Source organism: Syngnathus floridae, chromosome 1 (genome assembly GCF_059516105.1).
Source record: "Syngnathus floridae isolate MCC-2025c chromosome 1, RoL_Sflo_1.0, whole genome shotgun sequence".
Classification (NCBI taxonomy): domain Eukaryota; kingdom Metazoa; phylum Chordata; class Actinopteri; order Syngnathiformes; family Syngnathidae; genus Syngnathus; species Syngnathus floridae.
Genome location: NC_142413.1, coordinates 6,496,460 through 6,510,823, shown reverse-complemented (window position 1 = coordinate 6,510,823; position 14,364 = coordinate 6,496,460). Strand labels below are relative to the sequence as shown.

Below are 14,364 nucleotides of genomic sequence, written 5' to 3'. Positions count from 1 at the left end.
ATACGTTGCCAGTCGTACCCACCCACTCAAAGGGCTCCCGAGTATCGGGACCGTTTGCCAGTCCGTTCACTTCATCAACGTCATGGATGCGCTGCATCATCATCACTTTGTGGGACTAGCCGCCGTCACCGTGGCCGCCGTCCTGGAGCAAGGTGAGAAAGGGGGGGCATTTTATGTTGTTTGAGTGTAATTGTGTCATCTGAGTTGAGTTGAAGTCTTCAAATGTTCGTGGCACTGCCACCTATGTATGGCAGCGTACTTCTCCCTGCAGGTGATAAGCGCCCGGAGGAAGTTTGGCGTTTCCCCCCCGTGTACGAGTGGACACCCCCAATTTGAGAGAGTCTTCAGGGCTCAGTAAGTGAAAGATGACGTCATGCGTCCAACGCTACCTCCTAATTTGTGACGAACTCGCAGAGTGAATTGCTCAGAATATTTCCCCATCTTCATCGCCATCTTGTGGACGTCCGGCGTCTTCTTCAGCTCAGGTGACGTGAGTAACGTTCTAGAGGCGCGCGGCTCGTGTGCTGAAGTGCCTGTCCGTGTTCCCCAGGAGCGTCTTGCGTGTGCGGCGTGGCGTATGTGTTGGCACGTCTGCTTTACTTTCAAGGTTATGCCGAGTCGCCGCAACAACGGTCAGTTGACAAGCTGCTCGTGTCGCCGTGACACCATGACGCGACAGTGGTGACGTCATGACCTTGTTTGTATTTGTCAGTTTGCGTGCGCTCTACGTGAGCGCGGGGCTCCTCTGGCTGCTCATCGGCTTCTCCTGCGTCGGTGTCTTGGCGTCCTTCTGGCGACTTGCCCTCCATCACTTCCTCAACTCGGCTGTCTAATCAGCCCTGTCTCAACCTCAGCGACCAATAAAAAAAGCAATCTTCTCAACTTTCAGGAATTAATTTTCGTTCATTTTCATTTGAATGTTTTAGTACGTGTAAGCCACTGGAACATGCAGTTTGATTCTTAACATTGCACCATAATATAAAATACTTTATATCCATCCATCCATCCATCCATCCATCCATCCATCCATCCATCCATCCATCCATCCATCCATCCATCCATCCATCCATCCATCCATCCATTTTCTCTTCCGGATGTCCCCACGAGGGTCCCGGGCGTGCTGGAGCCTATCCCAGTTGGTTTATGAGGCCTGCAGGAATATTCTAGTGCATGGGCGGGGTCCCACATAAAATGAATTTCGTGTGAATGTGACCCCTGTTACTCAAATGTGATTGGAACCCTTGTTTGAAATTAGCCTCATGTCACCAACAGGCGGCGCTGTGCACCTTACAACTGAAGAGCAACCAGCTCGTCCCCAGGAGCCTAAACTCGCTCATGCAGCATCGATTTAAAAGTTTTTAACTTGGCACCCTGATGAACGTAAGAGATGTATTTGACCATATGTGTATTCTCCCTCAGAAATTTACTTCACCGGAGAATAACCCCGCAATTAGATAAATCTATTTGATGACGTCAGTATCATCTGTCCTGACGCCGAACAAATTTTATGGTGTTAGCATAAATGAGAACTTTTCTCTTCCTTACACCCTAAAAAAAGCTGTGTTAAAAACAACCAAATTTAGGTTAAAAATCGGACCAAACCTAGATGTTGGATTTGACCTAACTTCTTCCAATTTCAACCTACCAGTTTGATGAGTGTAACAAGCATTTTCATGCATTTGGGACCATGGTTGGCTGAGCAGAAAAAAAATCAACTCTTTTTTTTCTTTTGATCACGACATGTGCACTTTTGGTTGTGATCAATATCGACGAACTGTCTCACATGGCAACTCCCGAGAGGAATTCATCACGCGTCTATTTTGAACAGCAGTTGTTGTTATTCTGGGAAGCGTGACCAACTTTCCATGCAGGGAACAACAGCTGCTTGCTTGCTTGCTTTCTCGGGCGACTACTCAAGTCATCATAATAATTCTTTTATTTTTTTTATATTTGAAGAGCTGCGTCCTCAAAATATTTGTAGTAATGACGTAAAACCACTGGAGGCGCTCTTGACAGCTTGCCATCTTGTTTTTGATTGATTGATTTATTTACTCTTTTTTTCTGTTCAGGACAGGCAATGCCGAGTCAAAGCGGGAAATTAGAACTATGTTTGTATAAATCAAAGAGTATTTAAAAATGGATTAATATGAAAAATATATAAATTAATAGGAATATTTACACATTGATTAAAATGTTAGAGTAACTTATCTATAAACTAATAAGAGTATGTTCACATTGCAAACAAGTTTTTTAACTCACAAATATCTTCGAAGGTACTTTCGAGGACGTTTTTTTCAAAGAAATGTTAAATCCACATAGGTAGCTCCAGGCTTCAGTAGGTTTGCAATATTTGTAACGTTAGTTTTCTAAACAGTGTTTTCAACGCTGAGCGTCAACCCGCTGCGAGGCAGCCGAAGCTCATTGCCCGCGGTGCCCCTGAACGCATCATCACGTCAAGCCGGGCAGCGGTGCTTTCAGGAACTTTGCTGAGGCTCGTGCAAAGTTAACGGCGGTCACCCGGAGGAGGCGACGGAGTACGACGGGAGAGCAAAGCCCCAGAAAGACTCTGTTGAGGCCGAGCGACGAACGGGACGACACGAGGCGAGGCGGCTTCAGCAGGCATGGGCTGCGGCCACAGTAAGGTGAGCCCCGCCGTGACCGGGGACCGAGGCCCACGGGCAACGTGCTTCCGAGCCGTGCAGACTTCCACTACGTACAGCCAACCAAAAGTCGAACGTTTTCACGGCAATATGCACGAACCGAAGAGAGAGTCACGCAAAAAAACAACAAATGACACAAACTAGGCCATAGTGCAACTTTTACGACCGCACATCTGTTTTCAATCTGGCGCATGTTCGAAAACTCTTCGACGTTTTGCACGCAAACTCGCACAGACTCAAAGACGTCATCACCTCCTATCCCTTTGATTTAAAAAGGGGTCCCACACGTTGAAGTGGTGATCACAAAATATTAGACTTTACTATTTTTTTTTTTAAATGGCACAAGCCTTCAAACGGGATTACGCCATAGCAGGCCTAAACAAGATCTAAAAATTGTCCAAACGCGTTTTTGATTGATCTTTGAATTGTTACGTGACGTCATCGTCACGTATCCAATCAGTGACATTAAAAATTTAAACGTGGAAGTGAGACATTGTTGTCAAGGAGTGTGTGTCCAGTCAGTGAAGTATGTAATTTAAATCTTTGTTGCGTTAAGGGACCATAACATGTTTGTTTGTTTTTTTCATAATATTTCTCTTCATTTTCTTAAATGCTCAATTCTCACGTGGATTGAACCACTGAACCAATTGTAGGGAGGGCACACAGGGTCAAAAGACCATCCACACTCACAATCAGACCTACGGACAATTTGTAATGGTCAGTCGGTCTACCATGCATGTCGTTGGAATGTAGGAGGAAACCGGGTTACATACAGTTGATTAAATATTACAACTTTTCTCCTCAAAAATTGCCATCTGTCGCAAAACAATCCATAGGATGACACCTGAGAACTCTTTAAAATGATGCGGAAAAAGTTTTCAGACAACATCATTCATGAAACTCCGAACATGTCCCCTGCAAACCACGTACCAAAACTGTTGATGACTTCCTGTCGCATGTATCAGACTCCGAAGTATCTGCTCATTGTATCCACCTCTGTGCGGTGTGAGAGCCTCTTACATAAATGCCAAAGCCGTGCGTGTAAATCTTTTGGAGTTGCTCAGAATAGAAAGTGGTGCGTGGTCAACACTAAAATGTTTTCATCTCTTTAATTGGTTTAGTTGCTTGAATTGGTTTAGCGGCACAGACGTCCTTCGGTTGTCTAATGTGACTGGATTGACATGCTAGCAGTTAGCATTAGTAGCAATTAGCATTGTGTTGTGATGGTTGTTAAATTTCATTTCCAAGTTTTTCCACTATTGTCAACACTGCTAGTGTTGTTGCAAAAAAAAAAAAAAAAGCTTTCTGCAGGCACCCAGCTGTTATTCTAAGTACTGCCTCTTGGCAAAGATGTACTTTAATGTATGCAAGAGGAATCGCAAAAATAAAATCCTTAAAAATAAATTGGAAAAGAGAGCAAAAGATGGAGGTCTCCCAACCTCAGTCCTAAATATCGTAATTGTAACTTCACAATTGCAGCACGCATGACGTCGCCCATCTGATTTCAACTGCCCCATCTCCTCCTTCAAGCCACATTGACATCGTCGGACCTCCTCACCAACGCGGCAACTGCTGGCTGCGTCAAATGTCTTATTTTGCTTGATATTTTGGTGACTCTGCTAATGTGTTCTTTGGTTTGTTTGTCGATGTTGCAGAAGAAAACTAAGAAAGACGACAAAGGCAACAGGCGACAATGTGGAGGTAAGTGTTTGCTTTTGTGGCAGTGTGTCTCTTTGTGTGTCGACGTGTGTCTGTGTGCGCATTTGGGTTTGCATCTGTGTGCATGTGCTGCTGCTGCTGCTGCTGCTGTGCGTGGTGGTAAAGAAAGTGATGCAATTTTTGCGGTGTGACTTGTCCCTCAGCAAAGCGTGCGCGCTTCGAGCGATGCTGTGATAGTGTGGCTAACGCCAATGCTAAGGTGGCATTGGAGAAGCATCTGGAACACTCTGAGTGGCAACTGAGGATCCTGAAGGAAGTGCTCTCGGCCAATGGCGCCTCAGAGAGGGCAGAGCTTCTCAAGGAGCACGCCGACGAAGAAGTGTGCACGCTAGTGCTCTCCATACTCGAAAAGGTGGCTTGAGGTGCACGACCGGCTGGCATGCTACGTGCTAAGTGGCTAATGCGGTGTGTGACTACGTTATGTGAAGGTCAAGACGGAGACGTGTGCGCAGCTCAACGCTGTTCATCAACAACAGCGACAACAGATTGCACAGCAACACCAACAGCACATACACGGTAGCTGCTCCTTGTTTGTGTGTGTTTGTGTGCGACCGCAGTGTTCTAGGCTAAACTTATGCACTTACACTAATCTGCCAAATATTTTTCTCTACATTATCTGGGTCACGCTAGAGGACTTGGTCTCAAATCTTTGTTTAATGCCTCAATGTTGAAAATGTGGGGAAAAAAATAGACGAGAAATTACGGTAATAAGTTTTACTCTAATTTCGCAGAGTAGAGGGGGCGGGCTTGGTGGCACTAACCTATGCCCGGACCCCCCCCCCCCTAAGCATTTTGTCTTCTACAGAGATTGAGCGAGCTCACGACGAGGTCAAAGTTCAACTGACGGAGACATTTCATGTCAGTGAGAACCTTTTGAAGGTAACCACAGCAACCATTTGACGCACGTTTGCATCATGCTGGATGTCATCAGCCTGCTTTTGTGTGTGTATGTGGAGCTGGAGGTGAGCGAGTTGAAGCAAGAGCTGGAGCGTTACAACGAGCTGAAGAGGCGTGTCCAAGAATCCACCTTCAATAAAGATCTACTCAGGAACATTCAGGTAAACGTGTGTGTCGTCATGGCAACCAGCCGCTTTCGCCTCACCAACGACCACGAATCATGTCAGGCGCACGGCAGCCCAGGTGCATTCTGGGAGTCGGAGCAGGAGTCTTTGTTGTTCGTTATCGAGATGAAGAGCGAACGCCTCAGGGAACAAAACAGCAAGTTGCAACACATGGAGCAACTGGTAAGGCCTCATGTCGGCGCATGTGAACTAATTCGCCACACATGTCCGGCCTACACTTTAAACTCGTGTTTACAACAGCGATTGGGGAGGTGCACGTAATTCACGAGTGCGTGATATTGTGGCTTTGACGGTTGACGTAGTTGTTGCGCTTCAGGCGGAGGAGAAGTCTTGCGCTGAGGATCACTTGGTGCAAACGTTGCAGCAAAACGAAGACTTGCGAGTTCGTCTGGACAGAAGTCAAAGCGTCCTGCAGTAAGTATGCGTGACTGTACTAGATAAGGCACAAACGTCCCATGGAGGAATGTTGGCGTGTTAGCATGTTAGCTTGACATGCTAATAGAATCAAAATTAACATGCAACAAAAATATTTATGCCAGACAGACAAATGAGACGTGGTTTCTCTGGTGTTGGGTCTCTAGCTTGTGCTAAGTGTTTTTTTTTGTTGTTGTTGCTGTTCAGGCGCACGTGTCTTGAGCGTGAGGAGGCGCGTGCGTCGTTGGAGCGTCAGCGTTTGTTCAACGAGACGTTGACGCAGGAGAAAGAGCAGCTGCTCTTCAAACTCAATCATAGAGATGCCTGCCCCACCCTCAACATGGCTGCTACTGTTGTCGCACCATCCTAATGGGGCCCCAGCCGATTTTGGCACCACCGTAGGCACCACTCCTTAACTCCGTCACAAAGTTTGACTATGCAAGTGCAACAGATACTCTTTCTGTTTTGTTTTTTTTCAAACTACAGGAAGTCACAAACTGTTCAAAACTTCATGAGTGCCTAATGCTGAGTCATAGGACTGCAATCACCCGCTCAGCTTGCGGGAATGCTAACATGTTAGCATGTAGTTTTGTTTTAAAGTAATTAAAAGACGTTTGAGTTTACTGACAGAATTCAGCATTTCCATATGCTCAAATACAACATGTTGATGTGTCAGGTTAGCATGTAGCTTGTTCTAGTTTAGAACTAGCTTGTGTTTTTGGCGTGTTCTTGTGTGCAAATGCTACTTGTTGTCATATCATGTTAGCAAGTTGCTTTTTTCTAGTTAAGAACAAGTTTTTGGTTTTTAGCATGTCCTCAGGTTCAGATGCTGCATGTTGACGTGAGTTAAAATATGTCATGTTGGTAAATTCACACTTAAAAATTTGGACCTGTCAATGACACATTTTGGCAAATTAGCACAAAAAAGAGCAAATTTTTCAGTGTTATTGTCTGTTATGCAAGACTTTAATTGATGTCATGTTAGCATGTTGCATGATAGCTACCAAATTTTCAATGTAGCCACATAACGCTGAATGTCAACGTCACACATGAGCACGAAGCTTCTTGTAGTTAAGAATGAGTTTTTGTGTTAGCTTGTCATGTTCAAATGTTACATGCTGGATGTCACATCATCATGTAGCTTTTTCTTAAGAATCGGTTTTAGTGTTAGTGTGTATTGGTGTTCAAATGCTACATGTTAATGTGTCACGTTAGCATATCAGCACTTCAGTGGAAGCTGCTTATTTTATTCTACTGTTTTTTTTTTTAAAGAATATGTTATTGTACATTTTTTTTCAGGTGCTTTGTTTGCCAAAGATGCGATTTTTGTTGTAAAAATAAGAATTGTCGTCATGCACTCGCACTTTTATTTACATGTGTGTTCACTTTTTTTAAAAAACTTTTTAACCATGGACTGAACTGTGGACTGACTTTTATCTTTAGGTACTGTGAGATTGAACTAATCTTCAATAAAACAGAAAAACTCCCGAAAAAGAACATACTTTAGACTACAGGAAATTATTAAAAGCTTTTAAAATATCTGTTTTAATGTGATTGACCATTGAGCCACTGGGGGGCAGCAGAGAAACGCTAAAGTGTTCTCATCCGTAAACGCGTAATGACCCCCCCTCCACGCACGCACACGCACGAACAGGAAGTCTACTTCCGGTTGCTGACTAATTAGGAGGGCGGGGCCTGGCCTAGGCACCTCCTTTGATTGGCAGCTAAGACAAGAATAGACGCTAGGCCTGGGCCATAAATGCTAATCGCTAATATAGCTAAAGAAGTTGAAGCGGTTCACACGGAGCTCCATTTAGGGGCGCACTGAGGGAGGCAGCCCACTTACAGGTGGCAAAGGTTCTTGCACTCGGTACTCAGACACTTGCGTGATACTTCGTCTAAATGGAAAGACCGAGTTGCCAATGAATAGGTTCAAGACATTCCACGAAATGATATCTGGATCCAGTCTACATTTTACACGTACAGTCCCACTCCCAAAAAATATTATATCCAGATGCTTTTATTTCGTGCTGCCACTTTATGAAATAAAATTGAGTAAATTCAACATATCGTTATTTTTCAGTGGCGTGTTTTTTTTTTCAACGTGCACGTGACATCATGATTATTATTGTAAATGACTTCATGAGATTAAGAATCAACATTATTTAAACATTCAAAAATTAATAAAAGGTATGATGTGACTGATGACTATAATATATAGTAAAATTTTACTCTTGACAATTGGCAACGTAATCAAAATAAAAATGATTTAAAAGTTTTTGTGAGATGCAACACAAAATTCATGTTTCAAAGTCAAGAACTACTGAGCCGATTTGAATTTGAATTGGATTTCTTGCGTTTTCACTGACCATCATGTCATTTAAGCTAAAAAAACAACTTTAATTCAATGCGACCGTATTTTCATATCAAATGGGGATTGCGCGCGTGTGCAGGTAGTACTTTCATCCTTATGCTGTACCTGAAAGCTGAATATAGTAAATCTTGAAATAAATCAGTATGATGGGAAAAAATGGTTTGCTATTGAATTCTTATTTAAAATTAAAATTATTTGTTCGTATATAGTTTGTTTTCGAATGGATGCGTTTGATTATTGAGATTCTTATATTTGTCGTTTCGATTAATTTGGGGCATTTTGGGTGCTTGATTTGCGTTGATTTGGGAAAATCGACTTTGTTGCTCAAACGTGTGGTGGTGGTCGTCGTCTTGTGCGCATGCGTGCACGCGGAACAACTCCGCCAGGCAGGTCTAATCTGGCAGGTGTGTCACGCGTCTCACACGCACAAACTGGCTCCGCGGAGGTGAGAAGTTTCTTTACGGGGGTGTGGGGGATCCACTTTGCGCTTGGAGTTAATTCTTGCTACTCGCTCGTCACTTTAGCGCCTTGACGCACGCCAGGACCAAGACGGAGAATACGCACGCGCGGCCGCGCACACAGGTGTGCAGAGGAGCCGGATGGTTCCGCTGTGAGGTTCGGGTCTCAGGGTCTACAGGGTCCGTCCGCCATGTTGCAGCTCGGAGGCGTCAAGAAGTGTTTCTCCATCGAGGCTCTTGTTGGGAAGCAGCAGCAGCAGCAGCAGCAGCGGCCCGAATGCATCCAATTGGTACGGACCGCCTTCGAGGAGCCTATTCGGCCCACCGCGCTCCGCTTTCCGGAGGCCCTGCACCAGCTCCCGGGCGGAGGGCCCGGTGGTGGTGTCCGAAGCTCGTATTCGTCTGCCGGACCCAATTTGGGACTCCACGTGTTCGGCCGACATCCCGGACTCGGCGTGAGCCTGTTGTACCCCTCTGGCGCCGCCGCGGGGCCCCCCGCCTCCTGGATCCTCCACAACCACCACAGATACGTGCATACGCTGGCAGGTAAGGCAAGAATTTCAAGACCCAAAATGCGTCACACAACTAACAAAACGACATAATTTGAATTTTGGAAAAGTTGGGACGAGTGAGAACTTTTTATTGTAAACGTATTATGTTCTAATTTCAAACTATTCTCAGTTACTGATTTCAAAAGCGACAATTCGTCAATGAGATACGAACGATGAATAATTTGTTGTCAAACCCAATCATTGTTCTTTCATATTGTGCTGAAACAAGCACGAATACATTTCTAAAAGACAAAGTCTACGATTAAATAAAAAGTACATCGAAGCTAACTCCTGTCATAAAAATTATCTGACAATAAAATAAAATCGACTTTAATTGTTTTCCAACAGCTCACAATGGAATGCATTCAATTGTTATTGGTAAAAAAAAAAAAAAAAGCAAACAGTTAATTTGTGCATTATTCAAAATCTGATTTTTACACTTTTGAGAACAATAGTTTTACTCGTGCGCATAGTCTTGCTCAACATGTAAAAACTAATTTGAAAAATTGATTCTTGTACTAATGACAAAAATAATTTTCAATTATTAAAGTCACCTCAAAGTGCAAGAAAAAAAATCATATCTGTAATTGCATTTGAAAATCTTAAAAATTGAGAGACGAAAGTTGAAATAATGAATACTTCCGATTGAATGAAATGTGAAAGTGGTTTCTGAGTATGTCAAAAATCAAAGGTAGATTGTGTGTGTGTGTGTGTGTGTGTGTGTGTGTGTGTGTGTGTGTGTGTGTGTGTGTGTGTGTGTGTGTATATATATATATATATACACATATACATACATATATATATCTATATAAATATATAGATATATATATATATATATACATATAAAAATCCTTGTCATCATTGTTGATAGTAATATTAATATTCTAAACGTGATAGCAAAGTGATGACATTGTACAGCCTATATTTAAGACGGTGTTGGGCCTCAAGGCCTGCAGGAGAGCCTGGCTGCAACACCCTTATAAGAAAAAACGCCTCTTTTGTTTGGGTTTATGGGTGTGTGTGAGTTTTGGGGTGTTTTTCGCGTGGGCGTGTACTTGTAGGTGGGTTGTGTGTAGTTGTATGTGTGTGTGTGTTGAATGTGTGCATGTATATTTTGTGATCATGTGTTTCCGTGTGTGATCAATTTTGTTTGTGTGTCTGTGTGTCGGCGTGATGTGCGTGTGTGTGTGTATGTGTGTGTGTTTGTGTGACTGATCCTGTGTTTGGGTTTGATTGTGTCTTGTGTGTCTTAGTGTGCATGTGTGAGATTAGAAGTCATGTTTCCATTTAGTACAACTCTTATCAATATTTCACATTTGCATCAAATTCGCGTCCTGTATTGGAGTATGTTTGATGTATCATTTTTTTTAACTACAAAAGTACACACATCTTTTATAGACCAAATCCTGTGTGTGTTGTGTGTGTGTGTGTGTGTGTGTGTGTGTGTGTGTGTGTGTCCATTTTAGTGTCATTCCAACAAGAAATAGGAAGTAGTTTAATCTGTCACCCATCTGGTTAGCATGGTTAGCATGTTGCATCTAAAACCAGCATGTGCCACTTGGGCGTTAGCGGTTCATATGCAAATGAGCGTGTGGTGCAAATATGCTAATGAGCATCGTCAGGTGTGTTTTTAACGAGCGGACTAACAAGTCTCGACTTGTTTCCTGTGCCAGGGGGAGGCCATCTAAGCATCATCATGGACGCCATCTGCTCTCCCCCTCCCCACACACGTATATACAAACACGCCCCACCCACCACTACCTTCGTCATTTCCTGTCTGTTTTCCAGACCTTTGTATGGACGAAAACGTGTCATAAGATTAGGAATGACTAACACTGAACGTGATCCCCAACAAACTATTCAATGTCGATTTTCAAAAATCCGTCATTCAATAGGCACAGGTCACAAGCAGCTGACGCTACGTGCCAACCGATCAGTTGGCTGAGGTTGATTGCTTTGACCCGGATATTTATGTAGCTGGATGTTCAATGTGCAACCAAATCGTGACTTTTTTTTAAAGGTTTACGCTGAATATTTTTTTATTTGAAATTTTGTGTTTGTAATTCAGATTCAGAATTTGATGGCATAGATACAAGACTTATTTGATGATTCAAACCTTCTCTATTGCTGACCTCGTGGCAGCGACTGCGTTCGGAGTCATTCACTTGTGTCCGATTCCCGGTTAAAGGTCATTGTACGGAACTATCTTGGTCCACAAATGAAACTCTCTGCATCGCGGGTCACGAATGAGTTAATGATTAGGTTTGCCGTTCATCCTCAGCGTGTGCTTTGCATGTCAATACGACATGGCCGCCGACGCCACCACTCGGCATTCGCCGCTATTGTTGTCATCTTTTTACTGGCGGCCGCCGAGTCAACCGACTTTTTTGCGTGTGCCGTGACGGCGGCGAGCAATCTTTTCAGGCTGACCATTTACACCTTTGTTTTTATGTAAACGATATCAAACGTTTCAATGAAGGACCACGCCGTATGCACGCCATTGGCCGATGGTTTAACCGCCGCAGACACGCTCCAAACAAATCAGATCTACTGTTCTACTTTTGCAACTTTATCTCAAATGATTTTGCACCTTACAGACTCCAACCATAAAATTGAAAGAATGACAAGAAAGAAGAGATAATAGCTTTGAGTGGATTAGCATCGCTAATGTGCAAAACAATGCTATGAGCTTCACTTACTGTAAGGTTGGGCTCGGTTCAAAGATGTTGATTCGAGAGTGCAGGACAGGTACGAGTTTGTAATGTTGGTTCCATGGGTGGAGGGTGTAAGTTTGGTCTTCAAGTTTGCTTTTCCAGAGTAAGACCGAGCTTAGGTTTGTTGCATTTAGTAGGTTAGGTTTAGTAGATTGAAGCTTATAAGTGAACAAACAAAATTGGGTCTCGTTTATTAGTTGTCTTCTGATGAATGTGCTTGATCACATTAGCATGGCTAACGTGCTCCACTTTATGTTCGAGGCCTTCTTCCTGTTTGTGACTTTTTGTGTCTTACATTAAGGTGATGACGGCGGTGCAGAGAACCTTCTGCTGCACGGCGCTTTCTCCCGGAAACCCAAACGGATCCGCACCGCGTTTTCTCCCTCACAGCTCCTGCGTTTAGAGCGAGCGTTTGACAAAAACCACTACGTCGTCGGAGCGGAGAGAAAACAACTGGCTTCAGCTCTCTGCCTCACTGAGACACAGGTAAGCAAGACAGCATTTGATACAAGGATCTGGGTCAGAGGTGTGGAATTCCAGTCCTTGAGAGCCCTAGTCCAACACACGAGATTTAGGGTGTATTCAGTTTTGTCCGCTTTAAACGGACCAGGGTTCGATTGGAACGCTGGTCCGGACCTTTTGTGCAGGTGTGAATAGTGGCAGGATGTAGGTTTTAGGTTTGAGAGGGTAACGTTAGTGCTAGTGTGCCTTTTGTTCCAGCCAGGTGTGGTTGGTCGTAGAGTGACAGTGAGTTCTTGGTTCAAAGTTGGAAGACAAGCTCTTCCTGTTGCATCATTCAAGTGGTGTCAGCATATCATGATGATCATATCATGACAGCGTCCAATGGAAGGAGAGTGGACACCCAAGTGACCCTAGTATGTTAGCATGTAGCCATGTTAGCTTGTCCTGACACCTGTGTGCTTGTGCGTATGTAGGTAAAGGTGTGGTTCCAGAATCGCAGAACCAAACACAAGCGTCAGAAGTTGGAGGAAGAATCCCCTGAGGCGGAAAACAAGCGTTCTAAAGCCAGCCAACACGTTAACAGATGGCGAGCTGCCACACAGCAGAACCCCGCCAAACGCATCGACGCCATCGGCGACCACTGAGCGGACGCTGGCCGGAAAGGCCACTCGGACTCCGTTCGTGTTTGGACTGAGATGAAGGAGAAAGAACATTGTTGATTGTCAAGTGTGCCAACAAACACAGAAACACTCTCCAACACGAGCTAACGTTAGCATGTTAACACCACACAAGAAGTCAACAATCACAGGCAAGTACGTGTACAAATTTGCATTCTTACTTGTGACGTGATCCATTTCAGCTGAGGGATATAGTGTGCGGGCATGGTTATGTAAATGAGCCACTCTGTCATGGCACAATTTTGATCAAATTAAGGAGGGCTTACTTAAAGCCATGTTTCAATGAAGTCACACAACTCCAAGTTGATTTGTTGGTTTCATTCCTGCCACTCCAGAAAGGCCACAAACTATTTTGATGCAAAATATTAATAAGTCACTTTTACATAATGTACCTCCTTTAAAAAAAGAAAGAACTGTATTAATAACGTGAGAAAAGCAAACGGCGTCTGTTGTGAACAGACGGATGCCAGTCTGGAGGACGTCTGGGACCAAGACCAACGCACGCACACATACTCACTCACTGCAGGAGTTGCGTCAAACTTCCAGTTAACCGATAGCTTGAAACGTAAAGAGGCCTGACAATAAAGATGACAAAGATCTGAATATGCCAAAATACATACAAACTAGTTTGGTGTAAGCTGTCAAAAATTATTTCCATGACGTTGACTTCCAGTAGGGCCTGCCATTGATGGCGACCGGTGTGTAATTTGTGACCAGTTTTTGGGTGTTTTTGTCAACTGACCCAAACGAGAGCAAACGTAGCCGGAAATGAAAGGAGGGATGCTCCATATCGCTCTTCGTCATTGTCCTCTTCCTCTTGCAGTCTCGTTCTTGTAGGTCATGTGACGATGTCATCGCAGTGCTTTTATGAATGAGAAGTATTTGAAGTGGTCTTCTAAAAAGAGTCAAAAACAAGAATAGAGTGTACTTCCTGTGTTCATGTTTCAAAAATAAAACTCATTGAATGAGGTTTTCTTAACGTCGTTGCTTTTCTCCTCAAGAATACGAAAAAAAATTAGAATCAAATCTGACGTGTTGATTGTGTTGCCATGGAAACAAACAAGGACATTCGCAGATGGCAGAAAGCAGTTAATCAAATTTTCTTCCAAACAAAGAAGTCATCTCTTTTTTTTTTTTCAGTTTGATAACTTAATGACTCGAACATTTTTCTTGTGTGATTGACAGCTTCTGTCCAACCAACTTTTGAGCCCATGAGTCGAGAACACAACTACAAGTACATACATGTATAATAA

The 14,364-nt window shown here is 43.6% G+C and overlaps 3 protein-coding genes across 3 annotated transcripts; all 3 read left to right on the top strand.

The window, feature by feature from the left end:
- Positions 1-17: 17 nt before the first annotated feature.
- On the top strand, positions 18-882 carry ltc4s (leukotriene C4 synthase). Its single transcript, XM_088395782.1, has 5 exons — positions 18-152; positions 255-354; positions 415-485; positions 551-632; positions 713-882. The coding sequence occupies exons 1-5, from the start codon at positions 83-85 to the stop codon at positions 831-833; spliced, it is 444 nt and encodes a 147-aa protein (XP_088251908.1). The 5' UTR covers positions 18-82; the 3' UTR covers positions 834-882.
- Positions 883-2,384: 1,502 nt separating this feature from the next.
- On the top strand, positions 2,385-7,372 carry ccdc69 (coiled-coil domain containing 69). Its single transcript, XM_088395769.1, has 9 exons — positions 2,385-2,642; positions 4,316-4,361; positions 4,523-4,731; positions 4,808-4,895; positions 5,185-5,258; positions 5,336-5,437; positions 5,504-5,623; positions 5,778-5,875; positions 6,083-7,372. The coding sequence occupies exons 1-9, from the start codon at positions 2,622-2,624 to the stop codon at positions 6,243-6,245; spliced, it is 921 nt and encodes a 306-aa protein (XP_088251895.1). The 5' UTR covers positions 2,385-2,621; the 3' UTR covers positions 6,246-7,372.
- Positions 7,373-8,552: 1,180 nt separating this feature from the next.
- emx3 (empty spiracles homeobox 3) lies at positions 8,553-14,090 on the top strand. Its single transcript, XM_088392800.1, has 4 exons — positions 8,553-8,694; positions 8,774-9,253; positions 12,274-12,458; positions 12,908-14,090. The coding sequence occupies exons 2-4, from the start codon at positions 8,899-8,901 to the stop codon at positions 13,076-13,078; spliced, it is 711 nt and encodes a 236-aa protein (XP_088248926.1). The 5' UTR covers positions 8,553-8,694; positions 8,774-8,898; the 3' UTR covers positions 13,079-14,090.
- Positions 14,091-14,364: the final 274 nt, after the last annotated feature.

Excerpts from the sequence above, each read along its gene's own strand:
- ltc4s (XM_088395782.1), top strand. The coding sequence starts at position 83 with ATGGATGCGCTGCATCATCATCACTTTGTGGGACTAGCCGCCGTCACC. Across the intron at positions 355-414 it reads GAGAGAGTCTTCAGGGCTCA|AGTGAATTGCTCAGAATATT; the intron begins GTAAGTGAAAGA and ends ACGAACTCGCAG. Across the intron at positions 486-550 it reads CGGCGTCTTCTTCAGCTCAG|GAGCGTCTTGCGTGTGCGGC; the intron begins GTGACGTGAGTA and ends CGTGTTCCCCAG.
- ccdc69 (XM_088395769.1), top strand. The coding sequence starts at position 2,622 with ATGGGCTGCGGCCACAGTAAG. Across the intron at positions 4,732-4,807 it reads TGCTCTCCATACTCGAAAAG|GTCAAGACGGAGACGTGTGC; the intron begins GTGGCTTGAGGT and ends CGTTATGTGAAG. Across the intron at positions 5,259-5,335 it reads TCAGTGAGAACCTTTTGAAG|CTGGAGGTGAGCGAGTTGAA; the intron begins GTAACCACAGCA and ends GTGTATGTGGAG.
- emx3 (XM_088392800.1), top strand. The coding sequence starts at position 8,899 with ATGTTGCAGCTCGGAGGCGTCAAGAAGTGTTTCTCCATCGAGGCTCTT. Across the intron at positions 9,254-12,273 it reads ATACGTGCATACGCTGGCAG|GTGATGACGGCGGTGCAGAG; the intron begins GTAAGGCAAGAA and ends TCTTACATTAAG. Across the intron at positions 12,459-12,907 it reads TCTGCCTCACTGAGACACAG|GTAAAGGTGTGGTTCCAGAA; the intron begins GTAAGCAAGACA and ends GTGCGTATGTAG.